This window comes from Papaver somniferum, chromosome 2 (genome assembly GCF_003573695.1).
Source record: "Papaver somniferum cultivar HN1 chromosome 2, ASM357369v1, whole genome shotgun sequence".
NCBI lineage: Eukaryota > Viridiplantae > Streptophyta > Magnoliopsida > Ranunculales > Papaveraceae > Papaver > Papaver somniferum.
This window is the reverse complement of record NC_039359.1, coordinates 3425660-3447950: the sequence shown is the minus strand read 5'-3', so window position 1 is coordinate 3447950 and position 22291 is coordinate 3425660. Positions and strand designations below refer to the sequence as shown.

Below are 22291 nucleotides of genomic sequence, written 5' to 3'. Positions count from 1 at the left end.
TCAAAAAATTGTAAGTGAATGATTTGATCTCCAATAACAGAAGGCTTAAACCCTTACATAAGCTTCAGATCAACAGTCATCTGAATCATAAAAAACAACACATGTACCACCATAATAAATAGGAAAGATGAAAATGGATCACCTTGTCTTATTTATTTGTTATTTCTAAACAAACTAGAGCAGGAGCCATTTAAGAATCTAACTCACTTTTTTAATAGAAAATGAAATCTCATTCATTTTAATGATGATGATTGATTACATCTGCCTCAATTGGCTCTGCTAATTACAAAGACCAGTTGCAATTACACTCCTCTTCAACTAATAAAGTTTTAGCATAAACAACCACTTCTTATTCTACATTGTTTCCTAATCTAGGAACAAAATCAAGCGAGTTTAGAAAGAACACAATATCTGAAATTAAGCTACTTGTTGTCCATTTACTAAAATTTCCTTCTCGGTAGTTGTGTAGTTCATTTGGGCATCATTCAGAGTTTTGCTAGCATAATAAATCACATGAAGTAATTTGTTTTCTCGTTGTCCTAAAACGACACCTATAGCATAATCTGAAGCATCACACATAATCTCAAAGGGTAGGTTCCAGTTAGGTGCCTGGACTATGGGAGCGGTAGTGAGTAAAGTCTTAAGCTTCTCAAAAGCCTCTAAACAAGCATCATCAAAGACAAACTTAACATCTTTAGCAAGAAAATTGCAAAGAGGTCTAGAAATCAAGCTAAAATCCTTAATGAATCGACGGGAGATGCAACGTCGACTGAACCCTAACATGAAAGAGGTAGTTCGAAAAGAGGTGCTTAAGTTGTTAGATGCGGGTATTATTTACCCAATTTCAGACAGTAAGTGGGTCAGCCCCGTTCAGGTTGTCCCCAAGAAACCAGGTATCACTGTAGTCCAGAATGATAATAATGAGTTAATCCCAACCCGAGTGACCACGGGATGGCGTGTCTGTATTGAATATAGGAAATTGAACAAGGTCACAAGGAAGGATCACTTTCCCATTACTTTTATCGACCAAATGCTAGAGAGGTTAGCTGGACATAGTCATTATTGCTTCTTAGATGGCTACTCCAGATATAATCAGATCGTTATTGCCCCAGAAGACCAAGAGAAAACCACTTTTACCTGTCCCTTTGGTACCTTCGCGTATAGACGCATGCCTTTCGGGCTGTGTAATGCCCCTGCAACTTTTCAGCGTTGTATGATGAGCATATTTTCTGATATGGTAGAACGGTTCTTAGAGGTCATTATGGATGATTTTTCAGTATTTGGTTCATCTTTCGATGAGTGCTTGCATTATTTGACATTAGTGATGACTAGGTGTAAGAAAAAAAAATTAGTGCTTAATTGGGAAAAATGCCATTTCATGGTTAAATCAGGAATTGTGTTAGGGCACATCGTCTCTTCAAAGGGTATAGAGGTAGACAAAGCCAGAATAGACCTTATTAAGACTTTACAGGTCCCAAAAACCGTAAAAGATATTAGGTCATTCCTAGGGATGTTGCAAAGCAAGTGCAAGGCCGTCCTTCACCCCATCCAACACATGATAGAAATAAGATTCTCCATTTTGTTGCACAGAAGCAGAGGCAACTACTGGCTTTCCACATGGATCACGCAAAATAACACCGTAACCCCCAACTCCTGTGTCCTTCTTGTAAAAACCGTATATGTTTAGATAGTGATACCCTTTTCGATCCTCCTCAGGTTCCTTCCCATGTTCCGAAGACCAAGAATCTATCCAACTCTCCTTTCCTTGGGTGTCGACAGATGACTTGCTACACCATGGTACATACTTATATAACAAATTAGACTTGGTTTGGAATGTAGAAGGCTCGTCAGCTTCAGTCCTTCTTACGCTCCTCCTGCAAAACTTTGTTGTCATTACATCATCGCCATTTCGTATTTGGTGATACAGACACAGTTAGAATGAATAAATAATAACAAACGGTTTCATGGGTTAGTACTACTCACTGAACGGGTATTTGTTTCACCCCTCTTCCTCTTGTTTGGATAAAAGACTGACTGGGTTGTTGTTCTGTCAACGCCTTCTTCAATGTTTTCAGATTCAGAGTCACTATCAGTGGCAGCAGTGACAGCAATAGGATACTCCTCTGGGTGAGCATCAGATAAAGAGCTATCAGAGAAGTCATCATCATCTTCTTCTTCAATTTGTTGTTTAGATTTGGGCTGACACATAGAGAAATTGGCAGTTGCAGCAGGGACATGGATATCATGAATTTTCAAATCCTTGTTTGTTCTGGTTACATAACTGCAATGAATAAAAATAGTATCAACTACAACCACATTAAACTAGTGTCTGAACCAAAATCTTCAATCTAACTCTAATGTGAGTTTCGTGGGATGATGTTAATAAATTACTGAGTCAGCACCAGCTAGCTGGCAATGTATAATGGCATCAAACAAGACTACCTTGATGATGAATTTTACGGTGTTGCCATGGCTACAGTTGATCAGGTCCAAGCCCCAAAAATTCTTATCCCACCCTTTGAAACTGAACGCAATATACTAAATTCGTTAGGATATCAAAACATGAATGAAATCGAACAAAAAAAAACTGGAAAAAAAAAACGATACCCAAAACGGCGGTATCTATCTATCTATCTATCTCGTCCAAGAACACTGAGGGAGGCGGCGGGTTTAAGAATTTATATAGGGATACTAGGTATTACCGGGGCCTACTGCCCCGGTTCAACCTTTGAATGTTTTTGTTTGTTGATCGATGTTAATTTTTGGCCATCTTACGAATTTATTCCAATACCCGATATTGGAACCGCCTCTTCTTTTCCCTGAAGCCAGAGAATAAAAGTATTCAGGAGCTAAGTGAATGTAGAAGTGCGCGCACATTCTGAGTTAACATGCTAGCTTAATTGCTGAATGCATCATCTAATCTATTTATTGAACATATGATATATCTATCATCTAGATGTATTGATTAATGTGTTATAAGGAAGTCTCCTCTTTGGGTGAGTCTGTAGTTACATTAGCGCACCCACATAAAAAGAAATTTCAATGTACTTTTTAAGAAGATGGGTATTCGACTGAATGCGTGTAATGACTAAAATCCAACAATCAAAAAGTGAGAGCTGAATCACATTGGCTTCTCATATACGAGATAGCTAGCTAGGAGAGACCCAATGATCAAGCTCCGCTCAATCATCACTCCCATTATTATAAGATAAAAGACCTACACAGACTTGACAAATAAGTAGGCGTAGTGCACATTTCCACCAAGGAGAGTATTTTAAAGCCCTTCAGTAAAAGCAACTCCGGTACTCTTCAACCAAACACCTCCTTGTATCAACTCAGCCACTGTAAATTTCTCTGCTTCGGCCGGGTTTTTTATGACATGGTAACCAGGCCATTTAACCCTATTAGCAGTACCGGCACCAGGTCCCCTGTTTGCATACTCACCATAAAACAACGTCTTTGTAAATGGGTTTGACGCGTTCCATTCAGCCCATCCTGCTGGATTGATAAGATCTCCAAGAAATGACTCCATGTAAACAGTTCTTGAATAGGCCTTCCATGGCCGCCCTAGAAATGTCTTGAATGAACCTTTTACAGGTTCTAAATCCGAACTCGCAATAACGTTGCAGTTCTGGATCGAAGTACCGGTATTTTGGTTCGGGTCTGTTCGCCCTTGTGCGGTACACATATTATTTTGATTTTTCATGGGCTTTCTAGCTATGACCTTAGAGTTTTGAACGACCATGGCTGCATTACCAAAAATGAAATCAACAGTTCCCATGATTGAACAATCTCTATAGAATTGACGAAGGGAATGCGCATAGAGTGTATCTTGGTAAGCGTCAAATTTGCAACGACTAAAAACCGTTTGATCTGCTCCTACTCGAATTGCCACTGCTTGATGCTTTTCTGGGCCGGCTGTGTTTTGGAAACAAATGTCTTGCGCTATGAATCCATCACCCTGAACAACTGCATTTTTTTTCCAAAACAAAATTAGCAATATGTTAAATAAAGTAGCATCATCAAGTCTGATTTAACAGACAAACAGTAGTTGCATACTTAAAGGCTTGAGGTAATTATTAACGTCCATTTACTCTCTCCTAGAATGTCCCGACAAGCTCAGTGCTTTAGAGTTGAAACTGGAGAGTGGACTTAAGAAGCTGGGACGCGCACAACAGTGGAATATAAAGCTTATATCATGTTCGAATGCTATCTCAAAAGTTAAAGTAAATTAATTTACCAACGGTGGCGGAGTTGTAAGTGGACGTTCCATCAATGAAGTTGAGACTTCCTGTTATGACCGTTGCATCCATGCCATCACCAACAATCATCAAGTTTATCTTCTTTTTCCCTATCTCAACTTTCTCCTTATAAACACCTTTTTTAACGTGAATCACGTACCGAGTTTTAGTATTATTCGGTGCAGCTGTGACCGCTTCTTGCACCGACTTAAATCTCCCACTTCCATCTTTCGCCACCACCACATTTGCCGTCACAGCGTTTGACGGAGTTTCTAGAAGCTTTCGGTCTCTCATGGTGACCCATGATGGAAGCTGCAAGGTTTTTGACGCAAGCCAACTGGTAGTATCTTCATATGAACTTGAAGAAGCTGAAATCTCAGCAATCATGGCCAAGGAAACTCTTGCTCTAGCTATCAAGTCTTTCATTTCCATTTCCACGGGGAGTCGGACCGACAAACCGAGTTCACTCACCTCATTCAGTCCATCTAAGCAGGTTACATGGTTAGTGAGAACAGCACTTAGCCAGGTATGGGCATCATCTAGTGATTCGTGATTTGACTGGGTGTTTTCTCTAAGAGACTCAACTGAGTCATTGATTCGATCAATAGACGAATCCATTAACTCGATACAATTCCTTAGAGCTTCTTGTTCTTTTAGATCGTTAGAAAAACGGTTAAAACCGTTAACAACTTCCATAGTATTGGAGATGCGTGGAACAGATTTGTTCAAGAAAATTTGAAGAAAATCAGAGTTGCTTGGTACACTTGATTTTCCAATTAATTCATCTCCATTAATTGACTCATTAAGCATGGCAAGACATGAAGCTTTGCTATGGAACCCGCTATCACATACGTGAAGAGGAACAACAAATGAAGACGATGAAATGTCATTTGAGTTTCTAAAGAAGTTGAAAGCAACAAGAGTTGCTGAGATTATTGCAGCAAAGGAGAGAAAAACGTATAGTATTTTTATAGAAGTAGAAGAAGAAGTTGCCAGATCGTCGTTTTGATCTAGTAAGGGTTGGTGATCGATTTTTGAGTAAGGGGTTTGTGTTGCCATTTTTGTACCTTGTATAAGTTGCAGTTTGATCTTACTTCTTATTTTTTCTTGAGATGCATCTCACTGTATATATAGACAGAGGGTAAACATAGACATACACCACGAGTGAAAAAAGACGTACAATTTATCCGTAACTTCGTCAACAATTATACGTGTAACTGGTAAATGCTATAGCCTTACGAATACTACACAAAGACCATGTCTATGTGCGGCACTTAACATTCATTTTATTGGGTGCGATAGATTGTCCTGCACTTAGCATTAATTTTATCATATATCAACTTGTATTTGGTACAGTGGTAGATTAGCCTCGTAGTGGAAAAATGTGTAAATTCAAGAAAATGAACCCCAACTGCCAGGGAATTTCAAATGTAGTATACATATGAGCAGGAAATTAATGGAAATCGGTATCGGTGTCACTTCAAAAATGATGGCTTCTAGCCGATTGATCAAACACTCACTGTACATATATTATTTGCCATGGCAACCATCGTGCCAAACAGTCGGTAAAAATTTTAGACGTGGTCCTTGGTCAAAGTTCTTTTCAAATAAAGAAACTAGTATTTCTTGGGCGCGTTTTTTATTTTTTTCCCGAAGAAGAGGGAGAATTACTGCAGAGTGGGTGCCCTCGTGGTAAATGCTCATCAAACCATTTCCTTATTGCCTATTACAAAATGAGAAATAAAGGATGATTAACATTGAATAAATCCACTAAAATAAAGAAAATGAAAAGGGCTACTGATTCGCACACGGATTTGAAATTCTTTCGTTTTCTTTGGGTAAAACTCTCAAACATGATACAATCAGAACTTTATTAGTAGTAGAAATAATCTTAGTTCACTTAATTGGGTTTCCTACATGTTTCAAAGAAAAAATCACCTATATGTTTCCTACAATTTTTTTTTTTATTACTGCTAGTTTTAGCGTGGACTGGGTTGTTAGAGCGTCTCCTATGAGCCATTATGAACTTCCATATAGGATTTATATTTCTTTTCCTAAAAATTATATCTCCAACAGGAATTTTGAAAAAGGATGTGAGGATTATGTGGCAAGCGATTAGATTCGTATCCTTTAATCTTTCCTCTTGTTTCAGAGGTTCCCTTAAAAGATGTAGAAAACCTCGCAATTGTTATCTATGACTATAATTACATGATCTAATAAGCGATTAGAGAAATAAAGGATGATTATTTTTATTTTGGTGGGAAACTTTTTAAACCACTGGATTTGAGTGGTTGGAGATGTTTTGTATTCACCTTCTTATATTAAGGAAATTTTGATCTCACATCGGTAAAAAAGAACTTTTAAAATGGTTTCACAGTGAATTACCATAGGAGATGCTCTTATAAAGGATGCATGTAGTAATACAGATATGTTTGTTAGTAGTTGTACACTTGTATGAATACTTTTTAAAAAGTTTAACCAATACAATTTTTTAAGTTATTTTCATAATTTTAAATTTCCCATGATTTTAAAGTTTTCTACTCAATACCTATAAATCCAATAAATCTCTCAACAACAAACAGTTGAGAGGATTACCGAGTTGAAGATCTCTTTTAAGGAATTAAGCTTTTTATATGGAAATACCTATAAAAACCTCGTCCTACCAGAAACAAAATGAGTTCTCTATAATATTAATATGACTTGCATTTTCTGTAAAAAGAAGAATCCATCGAACACTTGTGTCTTTGACCATGAGTATGCGAAAGAATCATGAGCCTATAACCTATGGTTAATTCGGTAAGTATTTCAAACCATTCATTTACTTTTCTAGATGAATCCATGAATGGTTGCAGGGGAAATATTACGCAATTTTGATGGCTCTTTTTCTACTAAGTGCTGGTTTATATAGAAAGAGATGTGCTAGTATTTTCCAAAATAAAATCCAAACAGGTTGCAAGTCACGTTGGAAATAATAAGACAATTCAGCTATTAGAACTCTGAAGTAACTCATGCCATTAGATATATAGTTTTGTTAAGCCTATATCGTTCTACAACACTTGGCTGGCACCTACAATCAATACCAATAAATTGATTTGTGATGCTTCTTGGTTCTCAGTAAACTCTCTTTCAGGTTGTTGATAATCTGACGAAAAGTTGCAGGTACTTTTAACGGAGCAAAATTAGATACAATCCAAGCTACCTCTGCTGAAGATAACAAAAGTGATCTATTAGAAGTTGTTAAATAGGATGAAGAAAGAAAAATGGAGAATCTGGTCATTAAAGGAGATTGTAGGTCTACTATTTACTATCTTAAGGAAAGAAATAAACGAGAACCATCAAGTGGTATGATGGTTCTTATGCTCCCTTCCACTACGAAGGTAGGGGTACGAACTCCGTAATTACCAAACCAGCTCCAATTTGAAGGAGTTTGGATGTAGTCTAGGGACCATTGTACTATCATCAAAAAAAGAAAAAAAAATCAGATTATCGAAAAAACTACATTAAAACATTTGTATATCGATACTTGTATATCAATACTTCGTATATTAATAACCTCCATATATTAATAAAAAATCATGGTCCCAACTTGGGCCAGTTATAAATAGTAATAACCTCCACATTTTAATTTTTCTCCAGTCCCGCCTTAAGAAATTTACCTCCATATATTAATAATTAACACTATATTAGAGAAATATAGATCTTGTTACGTTGAAATTTATTATGAAATAAAATACTTATCTATAGTTGTTGAGAGGTGATTTTGGGTTTTCACCTTAATTTTTGGATTGTTATAGATTGATGAATTATCTTCTAAGATACTAGTACTATCTATAATTGTAAAAAACATCGCAAATTCATGATAACCTTACAAGTTCTTAGATACATACATGTAGTTGTGTATCGGAACTATAAAGATGTACTACATTATCTAATAGCATTTAGATACATTAAACTAGAAATTTTTAACATTTCCAGGCATACCTCCCTATATTAATAACCTTCATATATTAATAAATTTATGAATCCCCAAGTATATTAATATATGAAGGTTTTACTGTAAAAGTAAATAGAGTGGTATATGTTTAAAAATAGAGGAAATTTTTTGTTTATTTATATTATTTACTGTAAAAATATTTAAGCGAGCTTTGACCTCAAAAGCAAAGGGGGAAAAAGTCTCACATTTTCTCACACCGCTTTAAGCCACCAGAAACTCAGAAATGGACTTGTAAGAAGAGTGCGTCCAGCATAAAACACCCTGTTAGAGCATGTCTCGGTTAAACCCTTAAAACATGTCAAAGTCTAGATAATTATCAATGTCTAGATGCCAATAAATACCTTTGAGTTACTGAAGTCTATTTCTTCTGCATATAGTTATGTAGTAAAGTTATAGGTTAAGATCTCATTGACCGTCAGTTATACTCAAAATTAAAGACTCAAAGAGATAGGGATACATGATACATTTATGAAGAGTTCCTCGTAAACAGGCCATCTAGCTCGTCTAGTCATCCCAATTCCACAGAGGTTTCATGCGTTCCAGGAGGTCCGAAATTTGAGTCCCGGATGGCACAATATTACATAATTTGACATGGAAGGTAGAGTTAGCTTACAAGGTGTGGGCAGGCCGGCGTAAAAACTATATCTAACTTTCGGGAGTTAAATCTCCTACCCGACCCGGTACTTGCTACTGGAAAAGGTTTTTGGTCTTTGGTCTTGGGTCTTTGGTAGATTTAGCTTGCCCCCATATCCGCTTCGACTCCCCTGGATTGGTTCCTAACGAGGCTCGCTGATAAGCTAGCACGGCAACCTGTTGAACTAGTTTCTTGTGATAATACTCTTTATCAAAATATATTAGTATTATAATATTATTAAAAAAAATTAGAAAAAAAGAAAGTATATAACGTGATTTAGACTGCCTACTAATTTGGGGATTATTGTCAATCTTCTTTTTTTTTCTTATTTTAATATGCCAAAGAAGACACAACCCTCCAAACCCAAATATACGGCTACAATGATACAAACCTTTAAGATGGAGATCGAATCCTTAACTTTCTCCTGATTAGAGTTGATGGGAAATCAGTAGAGTTATGCATTTCATTTAGTTTGATCATTTTGGAAGAAAGCAGAAAAACTGTAAAACCAAGAAACCTGTTTTGAGGCTTACCGAATTTTTTTGAGGCATACTAAATAATGCCAAAATAGGGTCACTAAATAAAAAATAACACTACCCCTTATCCACCTTTTTTGATAATGGCATAACTACCCTTACATAATTAGTAATGATTATGATTACATTTGATTAGTTAGGAATTTTAAGGATTGATTAAAAATTAAATTATTAGTGGTGAATTAGTAGAAAAAACAAATTTATGTGAGGGAGTTGGGATTTTTGAGAGGAAGAAGAAGAAGAAGAAGAAGAAGAAGAAGAAGTGAAAAAAAACTTGGGTTTTGACTTTTGAGATTTTAGTGATAAGAAGTGACCAAAATGTGTGACTCGAATCAGAGGTAAACTTCTATACGAGGTTTAATTTCCTTTTTATAAGTTGAATTTATCAAAAATTGAATTTTTAAAACCTAGATCTACTGACCAGATGAACAGTTCGGCTGATAACTTTTCAGCCGAACTTCACTCTGTAACTGACGAATTTAGGTTCAGCTGATTCGAACAAAATCTAGCAAAGTCACATTAGCCGAACATAATGTTTCTCTAAATCATAAACTAAGTTCGGCTCAAAATTGATACTCCAAGATCAGCCGAACTGATCTTCTGAAAACCCTAATTTCATCTTTGAAATCATATTCTACCGATCAAACAAAATAAAATCAATCAAAAACAAGATGGGCTTGTTACACATACATTCTAAAATACATCTAAGAGCAATTGAGATTTGGATTTCGCACTCCAACATCGCTCACTTCGATTTGTGTTTCCTTTGTTTGATTAATTTCTTGATTGAATTGGAGTCCTAGATGTTTAGGGATATATAGGTAATTGCACTATCTTTAGACACCCCTTATAAACCCACCCTAGATGGTATAATGAATGAGTATGCCTCAAAAAAAATGAGTATGCCTCAAAAAAAAATGAGTATGCCTCAAAACAGGTTTCAAAACCAACGACTTGAAATGAGGTCACTCTCAATTCCGTTATATTTGGACCAAGCTCATAGCAGCCCATGTGAACCAGAGACAAAAATCACTAGACATGGTGTGAAACTGAGTTGTTCATCACAAGTCCCATTGTTTCCCTCTAGCTAGTTAGGGCAATTCCTATGGAATGAACAAACTTGGAGTTTGTTCATTTTGCTCCCACTATGGAATGAACAAACACAGAAAATGGATGTTCAAATGAACAGATTTGTTCATTTGAACATCGAGTCGGAACATTAGGTGCGCGTCTATTGTAAGGACGCGCGCCATCCCTACTAACGCTGGCGTCAGAAGAAATGACGTGCGTTCATGCAAAAACGCTCGCGACTCTTGGATTGACGCCCGCGACTCTTGGATTGACGCCAAGTATAATCCCTGATTATTTTACTACTTTTTAACCTTATTGTATCTCACTTCATCCTATTTTATCTCACTTAAATATTATATTTTATTTTGTGGGAATTAAGTGTTTGACCCTCCCCTCACTCTCTCTTACTCAAATGGCCTTTGGCTTAATACTCAATTTTAAAAAAACTAACCCATTTTATTGAAATGACCCTTAAAAAAGAAGGAGGGCCATTTGGATAAAGATGTTTGATGATGTTATCAAATGATAAATTATATCCTTTAAGGGTATAACCGTCATACCAACTTAAACATAACATGTCTCACAAATCATACGTAAGAATTCGACAAATTTTATATATTTGGAAAGCTTTTTGAAAGAGCTACACAACGAGCGTAAATATAACTATCAAATTTTCATTTCATAAAAAATTTTATTCTCTAAATAATTTTTTAAATTTTCTTCATATTTTGTAGTGTGCAGACAATATGTACACTAATTTTATGTGCAGGAAATATACACACTGACTTTTGTACATAATTTTTTAAATTTTCTTCATATTTGTGCAGGTAATATGCACACTGATTTTATGTGCAGACAATATGCACACCGGTTATAATATTCCAGGGCCACCGGAATAATTTGCAAATTTTATTAAATAACCCCGGGCCAAAAGAGTAAGACCCATAATTTTCCAGGGTCATAAGAATAAATTTCTCTTTTATTTTCATCTTTATCCTACAAAACATTTTATATTAAAAAGAAATACTAGTGGGGCCCTAGAAAACCAAATCTGTCCATTTTTCCCTGCTTTACCATAGTAGAGAAACACGTTTGACCATCCACGTGGCTCAACAAAATTTTGAGTTTGAACATTACCATAGGAACTGCTCTTAAAAGAAACAAAAGGTTAGGACAATTCCTATTGCAATGAACAAAAATCTTTTTTTGTTGAGCCACGTGGATGAACAAACTGTGTTTTCCACTATGGAAAACTAGAGCAAAATGAACAGATTTGGTTTTCCAGGGTCCCACTAATATTTCTTTTTAATATAAAATATTTTGTAGGATAAAGATAAAATATAAAATAATATATTTGGTGAGATAAAATAGGATAAAGTGAGATAAAAAAGGATAAAGGGAATCAAAAAGTAGTAAAATAACTGTTGGAAATCTGAAATTTTGGGCGAGGGAGGAGTACACGCCAGCGTTTTTTCTTCCAAGCCCGCGATTTTCCTTCCAACGCCCGGTCTTCCCACGCTCGCCCGGCCTATCATCACGCGCGCGCTTGATCATCCAATTCAATGAACAAACCAACAAATTTGCTGGTTTGTACATTCGTTTTTCATGTTTGTTGAGTTCATAAAGCGAGCAAAATGAACAAACTCCAAGTTTGTTTATTCCATAGGAACTGCTCTTAATTCATGAAATAGTTTTAACACGTAAAACTACTTTCAAGATTCTTGTCTATCCCACAGAGTACACAATATTAATTTTCTAGGTGCCGGTACACTTCATGCATCTCTACTAGTGTTGTCATTCAGAAGTTTGCATCCACATTTTTCTCAAGTACATTCATGATAACATTTTATCCAGACCTGATTTAATTCAAGAAGAATGGCAGTTACCACATCCAAAGTCAGTGCATGCTTACCTTTTTATCACATTGTTCCGTGATACAATGCAAGTGGTAGCAAAACATCACATCTCAATGTACCATGATATCCCAAAGTGAGGGCTTATTCCAATTTTTACTTTAGTGCGGAATTCCCTTTTCACTTTTGTTTGTGAAAATGGTATAAATTAGTGACCTTTGGCACATGGTTTGCATAGGAAAGTTGTTGGGAAAAAAACCTTCAGTCCAAAACCGCCCATAATAGTACATTTTAGTCCAGACCTAGTTGACTAGGTACAATTTAATACAAGAATTGTATAAAGACGCTGCTACCCTTCGCACGCTTTTAATATAGCACACGTAAAAAAAACAGTGATGCACAGATACATCGCAAACAACACTACCAAGTCCTCATCATTCCTCTCAATCTCGAAATCCAACTTTGGTTTTAACTTCATTATACGCAAGATTTCATTCTCGACATCTAGTTTCCCCAACTTAGATTTTTCCTTCAGTTTCAATCGGTTCATTAGTGAACCGAATCTCTGCTCAGCTCTAGTTTTGGTACATTCTCCTTCAAAAGGTTCTGATCCCACCATTTGTAATTCAAAAATGAAGAACAAATCTTCTGGCATACTCTCTACTTCCACAAACTTTTTCTCCTAAGCAGTATTGAAAACAAAGACATTTTTTCCTGAATGATCATGGCGGAACTGGTTCACAATCTTCAAGATTGATTGAGGACTCTTGAACCACAGATCTCTCTTCTTCTCTTGTTTCTTTTCTGAGTTTTCCTCCTCCTTCTTTTCAGCTTTCTTGTTAACAAAGACATCTACTACAGGCCAAAAAGGGCTCTCCTTTTGTTTCTCTAACTGAAATTCTGTGAACCATACTTTATCACGTCTCTTTTTACGCACTTCTCCATCCTTTTCAAAGTTCTTGTTCACAAACTCGTTGATTGCATTAAAACCTGATCTATAAGGTTTGTTTGTATCTACGAAAATAGACAAATGGGAATAAGAAAAGTGAAGCATAGCACATGATATTGATACAAAAATGCTGGTGTACAAACCAGTACACTGGTACAGATAATGAAAAAACCAACTGGCCAGTGCATATACATAAATACTTAATGGATAGCATAAGGAAAAATGTTGAGAAACCACTTAAAGTTAATGGTTGTATGGTTTACCTGTTGGTGAGTTTACATGTGTACATTGTTTTACACAAGTTTTAAGTTGTACCAGTTTACATGCTTTTGTTCTATTAATACCTTCCCAGACAATGAAATGGTCGGCGGATTCGTGGTTCCCAAATGTCATGTATCTCTGTACACCAAGATCTGGAAGAAGTATGGTCACATTGCCACCACAGAAATGTGGATTTCTTCCAACCCTTTTAACCACGGTAGCGGGGTTATTGCCGATCATCGAGGAAATGAATCAGATGCACTTGCGAGACGTCAAAAACCATGAGCTGCACCGATGGGATGAAATGATCTCGAATTGTGAGATGCCTAATGCTGCTATCATACCAGCTACATGGAGATTAAGATCAAACTTATCGTAGAAGTATTCGGCGATAATATTATCGGTGGTTAGTTCTACACCCAGGGAAAATCCATAAAGAAGGACAAAGATCCATGTCCTATAGTTCTTAACAGCATACCACAGAACCTAATGAACCAATCAAAAACTGATTAAGACAACTAACACAAATTTAATCATAGATTGTACAAAGATCAACTACTGAATCTAGTAAACTGACCTTGGAGAGGTTGTCCTTCCCGACATCACCCTTGTTTTGTAAGCAACTCAAGTTCCCATCAGGCAGATCTTGGCCAAGTATCAAAATTGAAAGCCCTGCAATGATATGCATCCAGCCAGGGATGAAAAATGTAAGACGCCAAGCCGTGAAGGAAGTTGAACCAAATTTCTTAATCAACACGTATAGCAAAGGCATTAAGAGTTGAGTTGCACCACCTTCCACATTTCCCCATCCGGCTGACATACCATTCACTAAGCCAACGACATTAACATTGAACATAGTACTCATCCAGTAATGACTTGAAACGAATGTAGCCAGCGAAAACCCTATCATGAATCGGCAAGCAACATATCCACCAGGAGACGAAACCAAAGCCATGCAAAACACAGCCGGTGCAGAAAGCATCATAAAAAATGCACAACCATATCTTGGTCCTAACAAGTCACAAACAGCTCCCATGATAAGCTTAGAAAATACACTACCAGAGACAGAAGCGATACTTGCATTACTTATATCGGTTTTGTTCAAGTCTAGATTATCGCGTATAATCGGAACAAGAGGAGCAGCAGCAAATGTTGACACGAAACAAGTGAATAAAGATATCCAAGAAAGATGAAAGGTTCTCATATGTGGATTTGCAAAGGAGAATAGTTTCACGACTTTGGCGATATGTTCAGAGTTCACCGGTAAATCGAATTTCACCCTTCTATGCATAGATGACGCCGCCCGGTGAGGTTGAGGTGAGACTGTAAAGCCAAAGGACTGCTGCCAACTGATGGCATTGCCATTATTGATCAGTCCAATCTCCATGGTTATTTCTGATGTGGAACTCCCTGCTTTATGGTCATCCGCCATTAACAATAAAATCAAAGATGAGTTGAGATTAATTTTGGTGGTTTTTTTTTTTTTTTTTTTTTTTTAATATGTACTGCTTAGTGCTTTTTGAGTGGCATTGAGAAGAAGAGATCATGGGAATTCTAACACGCTCGGGATTGTGAACTCGCTCGGGATTGTGCAGGACAGAAAGAGTGCTTTAAGATTCGGCAACATTCCTTGATAATAGTAATTTATATTTCGAGTTAACGTGACATAAACTCGCAAAAATATGTGCCATGTTCATGGCTCTACTCTCCCTTGAATAACAAAACAACTGAAAGGAAAATTGTGCAACCCACCGAAGGAAAATTAATCAGAGCTTTAATGTATCCCTTTTGTTTTTTTACTGGACACTTGTATTTCAAAATGCTCAAAACACTATACTATACTGTTCGAGCAGATAAAAATGCTCAAGTAGCACGCAAGCAAAACAAAAAAGCATAAAAAGATTGACACACAGTGCTTTTTTTTATCTATAAAAAATTTGGTGATGACAAGTTTCGAACTCAGGCGTGAGCAAAATGAATCTGTCATATGAGAGGCCTCATTTTATTAGGAATCAAATTCCATCAAATGGTCCCATGGACTGCTCCAAGTCCGGATGGTTTCCACCAGGTTTCTACAAACAAAACCTGAATTTGCTTGAAAAATGTTTGAGAAACTGTTAAAAGTTTCTTTGACTCTGAACATCTATTAAAAGAAATGAACCACACATTCATTTCTTTAATTCCTAAGGTGAACAATCCCAGCTGCCATGCTGATTTTAGGCCTATCGCTCTTTGCAATTCTAATTATAAAATTATCTCTAAGATTCTAGTCAATAGAATGAAACCATTGCTAGGTAAACTTATATCACCATATCAGGTTGCTTATGTACCTGGTAGAAACATTTAAAACAATGTGGTGATTTCCCATGAGATGGTTCATACTATGAAGAAAAAAAAGGATAGATGTGGTATCATGGGCCTTAAACTTGATATGTCTATTAGCACCACTAATATCTCTATACTCTTGAATGGTTCTCCTTGCTCTTCCTTTACTCCCACAAGAGGTTTGAGACAAGGAAATCCCTTGTCTCCATACATGTTTATACTGTGTATGGAGTCTTTTTCAAGGAAATCCCTTGCCCCTAGTATTTCTCATCTGCTTTTTGCAGATGATTGCCTGCTGAGTCTAGTAACCTCATGTCTCTGATCAAGGATTTTAGCAACATTTCTGCATGTTTTTTCAGCAAAAATGTTTTCCCTGAACATTGTGTGTCCCTTATTAAATCAATGAATGTTAGGAAAATTGAGCTAAATGAAAAATACCTTGGCATACAACTCTTTATCACTAGAAATAGAACTGAGTGTATGTCCCATTTAAACACTCACCATGACTCTAAAGTGTCTAAATGGAAAGGTAAACAACTAGCTCAATCTGGAAGATCTATTCTTATTCAACATACTTTAAAATCTTCCTCTAACTACCATATGAATTCTTTCCTCCTTCGAGACACCATAATTGACAAAATGGAACAGTCTCAAAGGGACTTCTGGTGTGGGAAATGGCCATAAAAGTTACTATTTTTTAAAAAATGGGAAAAGGTTTGTACTCATAAGTCATGGGGGGGGGGGGGGGGGGGGGGGGGGGTTGAGTCAAAATTCTAAAGTGTAAGTACTTTAAGAACTGTCATCCTCTCCATTACAAAAAGCCATGGGTGCATGTCTTGGGTTTGGTCTAGTATTTGTCATGGTTTAGATATTTTAAAACAGCATGCTTATTGGGATATTAGAGATGGTAATGTTGTTAATGCCTTTTCTGATAACTGAATCCAAACCAACTCAACCATTGTGTGCTATAAGGTTTCTGAGTTCATAAACCAAGATACTAAGACTTGGAATGTTATTTTGGTAGACGATTTCTTTTCTAGAGAAAATAGTCAAAAAATATGCAGCATGAGAATCCCAATTTCAGGGTGTGACACTTTGGTATGGCCTTATAATATGAATGGCATTTTAACTGTTAAATCTGTTTATAAATTTCTGGCATGTGAACTTCCTCATAATTCTATCCATAATCCTGACTTGAACACTCATGAGGATCTTTGGAAGTCTTCATTGTTGCCTAGAACTCAAATGTTTCTATGGAAGTGTGTTGAAAATATTCTCCCTACTGGCAGTAAATTAGCTAGATACAACAATAATCATGACGATAGGTGTAAATCATGTAATTCGGGTGCTAGTGAAACTGCTGAACATATGTTGCTCCAGTGCTCCTTTGCTAACAATGTTTGGTCCAATATACCTGATGTCAGTCAACTTGTTTCACAAGATTTAAACACCAATATTAGCATTAAGGACTGGATTTCCAAATGGCTCACTTCAAAGCATCTTCAACAAAAATGTGTTGTTGTCCTGACTACTGCCTGGTGCATATGGAAAGACAGATGCTCCAAAGTCTTTGATAATAAATCCTTAAACCCACAGATTACAGCCAGAAATGCACTAAGAATTACAGAGGAAACTATCAATACTTTAGCTTTTGCACCTGTTCCCAACAACAACTTGGCAGACACTGCTAATGAGTCTAATTTTCTTGATATTATTCAAGACAGTCTCCTTATATTTTGTGATGCGGTTTTTAATAAAGATACTAACAAATCTGGTGTGGGAATTGTGGCAATGAAACCTACATGTGAATTCAAAGGCTGCAAACTAGTCTCAGGGAGGGATGTTTGTTCTGAAGGAGTTGAAAGTGTGGAAATTCTATAAGCCGCAAAATGAATCAAAGAGAAGAATTTTCAAAATTTTTACTTAGTGATGCCAAAAATGTGATGGATTACCTTAATATTTGCAAAGGACAAACTAGTTGGACCTCTTACTCCGTTTTAGATGATTGTTTATTTCTTTTAAAAGACTTTACTCCTCTTAGATTCCAACATCTTAAGAGAGAGCTAAATGATGTAAAAGATCTAGCTGCTAAACACAATAGAATCGGGAATATAACATGAGAATGGGATGAGAATAACTTCCCTTATTTTCTCCATGATGCTGTAACTTCTCATTAGTCAATGAAAAACTTTTCTTTCCTACCAAAAATAAAATAAAAAATTCCTATCAAATACAAGTGAGGTTGGACTAAGGAAGAAATGAGTCATAAGAGCTAGCACTATGGTACCCTCCATCCCTTCTCTATCCTTCAAATGTAGGGAAGGGATATCCTTAGGAAGGAAACCTCACTATGGTGCCCTCTTATCCCTTCCCTACACGAAACGACTAAGTAGCCGTATGAATAGTGTCAAACAGCTACTGAGTAGCCGTATCAGTCAACTCGTTGACTTGACCGCTGCACAAGATGCATATAAAGCCTGGAGAGGAGAACAGTTTTATCATATCGAAGCGGCATTGATCATTGAATCTCACACCAAGAAAAATAATAACATGTATGTATTCAGACCTATCGTGCACCATGTTAAGAAACGAGGGCAGAGCGATACACGTTTTTAATCGAATGATCTGTTGTAATTTCTTTTAAAGTTATTAATGAACATTAGTTTAATGAAGTGATAACGAAGTTATTAATTTGAATATGAAAATCATTTCGTTACAACACATTCAAACCTTTTATTAATTCAAACAACAATTTAAGTTAATTTAGACAACATTTTTAAAATTATGTTAACAACAATACTAACTAGAAATTTAGGACAACAATTTTAATTTAAACCTAGACTAGAAATTAAAAAACTAAACTCAATAAAAGATAAAATCACTAGAGATGGATTACATCATCATCTTCTGAATCTTCAACGTTGATTATATTCATCCCTTTTGAGATCTCCTTTTGCTTTCGTCGATAATATTTTTTTTCGTTGGGAGCTAACCGACTAAGGTCCATAGACATTATTGCATTGTCTTGATCTAAATGCATTTGTTGTTGATGCATTTGATTAGTCTGTTGTTGAAGCTTTTGCAAATTGAGTTGTTCTTCCATTTGTTAACTCGGTTGTTGAGTATACTCCCAAATTGTTTGGTATTGGGATTCTTGTTACACTCTAATTTTTTCCTTCCTTGATCGTGTTTCCTTAAGATACTCCAAAATACTAGCACTTTGTTGATAGATCCCATCTTCTTCCATCTTAACCGAAGATGTTCCTTCATCACCTTCTCTAAATATACCTTGCTCACGATCCTTCTTTTATCTGGCTAGCATTTTGGCTTTTTATGTTCCTATAGGACGTGCATTATACTTGTAATTCCAATGAGTCTCTCCATTAGGAAGAACTTCAGTACCATCTTCGAGTTATACAAAGTTACAATGATTATTAAACAAATCAGTGTTTTGGCTCACAATGAGTTCATAATTATATCCAGGGACATTTTCTCTAAACATTTCATAACATGTATCATACTTGAATGGTTGTCCTGTTTGTTCCTGAAATTGCTCCCGACCCTCTTTTGTCTAAAAAATTATGTAAGAAAAATTATGTTTATTACTATTATCACCACTATATGGAAAAACTTAACAAATTAATAAAACTTACCAAATCTTCGTGGTTCACACCACTTTTGGTTTGCCGATATATAGCGTTAGGAATGGACACAAATTCTTTGACATTTTTTTTTTTATATTTTTCATCTTGGTTTTTAAGGCTCCCCAATCTCTTCCATTTGGATTGCCGTTGCGTTCGACAAAAATTAGGCGAATACGTATCCAAAACATGGCGGTTTTTTGTCCCGAACCCACAATTTCGTCCATACTCATATAAATAAAGGAAGCAGTAAGATCAATCTCTTCCCGTTAAACAAAATTATTAACTATTTTGAATGAAACTAAAATATAAAAACTTGAGTAGTAGAAGATAAATATAAAAATCAAAGAGGTATAGTAAGAAGAAGAGAAATAAGAAATCAATTGATGTAAGAAGAAGAAATTGATTTGGTGTGATTTGAGTAGAGAATTAGAATGGTATTTATAAAAGATTTTGAAAAAATGACCGTCGGGATCCGACGGTGGAGAAGATAGAGTCGTTATTAATGATGGATGGTTAGGATCGGGTGTGAGAGAGGTGTAAACGAAAAAAGGTCAAACAATTTTTTTTTTCCGAAACGACTACTCAGTAGCCGTGTGATTTCACTTCCTTACAAGGCGGGTCAGATGTGATCCTCCTAATAGGGAAAGGGAGGGATATGGAAGACCATAATACTTAGTTTTTTAAGTTTTTGAGGGATAGAAAAGGGATGGAGGGTACCATAGTGCTAGCTCTAAGCCACATAAGGCAGAAATGAGTCATAAGCCAGGCATGAGTCATATGGAGCCTGCCCCCGCTTACAAACCTATGGCATACCCATACCAAAGGCAAGAAGCAATGAGCCTTCCCTTGAGTCCCTCCTCCCTCCCTCTCTAAAATCTTTCAAACAACAGTAACACTTTTTCATCGTAAATGAAATGGATGAATTGCTCAATCACTCAGCATTTAGGTATTCGAGTAAGTGAATTTTCATCAAAAACCCCTATCTCTCTTTTCAATTCTTCATCATCACCAGAAATTTGATTGTGAGTGTGGAGAAGAAGTTGAAGAACGAAATGGGCGACAGTGGTGGTGATTCCAAACAAGTAATGATGAGTAATTCTTCTTCTCTTTCCCTCCCTCATGATACTATTCTATATGATATACTCACTAGAATACCAATTGATAGTTTAATGAAATTTAGATGTGTATGCAAATCATGGTCTAATTCAATTATTCATGATCCTGTTTTTATCAATTTACATTTACGAAGCCCTAAGAACCTTGGTTTCATCTGTTTTCCTTCGAATTTTAAAGAAATTGTGTTTTTGACTGAACCTCCCGAAGTAGTTGATATTGAAAAAGAAATTGCTCGTCTTGAGGCTGACAAAAAAGAAGAAGAAGACGATGAGGATGAGGATGAGGATGAGGCTGATGATGATGAGGAGGAGGAGGAGGAGGAGGAGGAGGAGCAGCAGGAGCAGGAGCAGGAGGAGGAATCAATTGATTATTTGGATCGTCCTGACGAAAAAATCGATGACAATGGTATCGTATTCTTTGATCTTGATAAGAAAGAAAAGAAGTTTTTTCGTTTCGGAAAAGAAACTGGATTAGTTGATAAATGTCTTAAGATTCAACACTCTTTAAATGGTTTGGTACTACTATCATTGCACGGAGAGGAAATACCTAGTCTCCATGTTTACAATCCAGTTACAGGTGAGTCAATTAATCTTCCAGTACCTGAAGACATTGTTTATAGCGATTGTCCTTATAATAATAATGGTTTTGTCGTTAATCTAGCTTATGATTCAGTCATGGAAAAGTATAAGGTGGTTCTCTGCTGTTGTGATGGTGGAAACAGGATAAAGGAGTACTCATGTAGGGTTATTACTCTTGGCGTTGAAGGTGGTGATTCATGGAGAGCTGTCGTTTTTCCGAAAGAGTGTCATTTGCCAGATGTTGCTAGTTGGAAAACGGTGTTTGCATATGGTTCTTTGCATTGGTTGGCTAATGTTCCGGGTAAACCACATTTGGATGAGAGTGAGGTTGATGAGGATGCATGGGATCAAAGGGAAATAGTTAGTTTTGATGTTAGTAGTGAAAGATTCCACACGATACAATTCCCAAAGGGAGCTTCAGAAAAATGTAATACTATACATGAGATGGAAGGATCACTCTGCTACATTGATCATATCTCAGACAATGAATTGTGTTTATGGGTTTTGAAGAAGGATACTCAACAGCAACAATATGAATGGACAGAGAAGTGCAGTTTTCATGTACCAGGAATCCTGGGTCGTTTCTGGTGGGATCGTGGTATTGCAATTGTTACATATCCTAGACTTAAAATGATATACGCGCCGGCTTGGATGGGTGATGAAGACCATGCCGACATGTATTGGAATTTCCACTGCTATGATGTGCAATCAAAACAGTTAGAGACTATGTTTGAGGCAAGTGAAATGAGGGTTTTCTTGCATGTGAACAGCTTGGCATACTTTTAATCCACTTTTTTGGGTACTAATCAAGAGAATTTTACTGCTATGTTTTTAGTTTTGCAACTTTCGATATAGGTAGGTTTTCGTTTTCTCTCTTATATTACTGCATTGACGTCTTCATTCAGACATGATGTGTTTTCCAATTTTTTAGACTGAACATAGATTTATTTTTCTTTAAACATTTCATTTTTGCTTCTTCATTTTCATGGTTCTCCTAATCATGTTTTTGATTATATTATGCTGTGTATCAATGTACCAAAGAGTTTGAGATTCCTTGTCAGAAAAGAACCGTGTCGCAGTGATGTTGTA

General features: G+C 36.4%; 4 protein-coding genes across 4 annotated transcripts; 1 reads left to right on the top strand and 3 right to left on the bottom strand.

Moving 5' to 3' along the window:
• Nucleotides 1-1409: 1409 nt before the first annotated feature.
• On the bottom strand, nucleotides 1410-2770 carry LOC113346688. The gene is made up of 4 exons (XM_026590173.1): nucleotides 2608-2770; nucleotides 2443-2524; nucleotides 1984-2281; nucleotides 1410-1874 (listed from the first exon to the last, which is right to left on the bottom strand). Exons 3-4 carry the CDS (start codon nucleotides 2244-2246, stop codon nucleotides 1505-1507), a joined length of 633 nt encoding a protein of 210 aa, XP_026445958.1. The 5' UTR covers nucleotides 2247-2281; nucleotides 2443-2524; nucleotides 2608-2770; the 3' UTR covers nucleotides 1410-1504.
• A 257-nt stretch (nucleotides 2771-3027) lies between these two features.
• On the bottom strand, nucleotides 3028-5359 carry LOC113346687 (pectinesterase-like). Its single transcript, XM_026590172.1, has 2 exons — nucleotides 4241-5359; nucleotides 3028-3969 (listed from the first exon to the last, which is right to left on the bottom strand). Exons 1-2 carry the CDS (start codon nucleotides 5298-5300, stop codon nucleotides 3275-3277), a joined length of 1755 nt encoding a protein of 584 aa, XP_026445957.1. The 5' UTR covers nucleotides 5301-5359; the 3' UTR covers nucleotides 3028-3274.
• A 7652-nt stretch (nucleotides 5360-13011) lies between these two features.
• Nucleotides 13012-14971, bottom strand: LOC113350603 (high-affinity nitrate transporter 2.1-like). Its single transcript, XM_026594742.1, has 4 exons — nucleotides 14332-14971; nucleotides 14117-14211; nucleotides 13863-14025; nucleotides 13012-13343 (listed from the first exon to the last, which is right to left on the bottom strand). Exons 1-4 carry the CDS (start codon nucleotides 14969-14971, stop codon nucleotides 13012-13014), a joined length of 1230 nt encoding a protein of 409 aa, XP_026450527.1.
• A 5589-nt stretch (nucleotides 14972-20560) lies between these two features.
• LOC113350602 lies at nucleotides 20561-22161 on the top strand. Its single transcript, XM_026594741.1, has 3 exons — nucleotides 20561-20692; nucleotides 20936-21200; nucleotides 21285-22161. Exons 1-3 carry the CDS (start codon nucleotides 20561-20563, stop codon nucleotides 21986-21988), a joined length of 1101 nt encoding a protein of 366 aa, XP_026450526.1. The 3' UTR covers nucleotides 21989-22161.
• The last annotated feature ends 130 nt before the right edge of the window (nucleotides 22162-22291 follow it).

Bases quoted from the DNA above. Each gene is read 5' to 3' on its own strand.
- LOC113346687 (XM_026590172.1), bottom strand. From the start codon at position 5,300: ATGGCAACACAAACCCCTTACTCAAAAATCGATCACCAACCCTTACTA. The intron at 3,970-4,240 runs GTAAATTAATTT...AAAAAAATGCAG, and splicing joins TTACAACTCCGCCACCGTTG to TTGTTCAGGGTGATGGATTC.
- LOC113346688 (XM_026590173.1), bottom strand. From the start codon at position 2,246: ATGATATCCATGTCCCTGCTGCAACTGCCAATTTCTCTATGTGTCAGC. The intron at 1,875-1,983 runs GTGAGTAGTACT...AAAGTTTTGCAG, and splicing joins GTGAAACAAATACCCGTTCA to GAGGAGCGTAAGAAGGACTG.
- LOC113350602 (XM_026594741.1), top strand. From the start codon at position 20,561: ATGGGCGACAGTGGTGGTGATTCCAAACAAGTAATGATGAGTAATTCT. The intron at 20,693-20,935 runs GTATGCAAATCA...GATGAGGAGGAG, and splicing joins GTTTAATGAAATTTAGATGT to GAGGAGGAGGAGGAGGAGGA. The intron at 21,201-21,284 runs GTGAGTCAATTA...TCGTTAATCTAG, and splicing joins TGTTTACAATCCAGTTACAG to CTTATGATTCAGTCATGGAA.
- LOC113350603 (XM_026594742.1), bottom strand. From the start codon at position 14,971: ATGGCGGATGACCATAAAGCAGGGAGTTCCACATCAGAAATAACCATG. The intron at 14,026-14,116 runs GTCAGTTTACTA...TTGGTTCATTAG, and splicing joins GGAAGGACAACCTCTCCAAG to GTTCTGTGGTATGCTGTTAA. The intron at 13,344-13,862 runs TCTCACAATTCG...CTATTTTCGTAG, and splicing joins TATGATAGCAGCATTAGGCA to ATACAAACAAACCTTATAGA.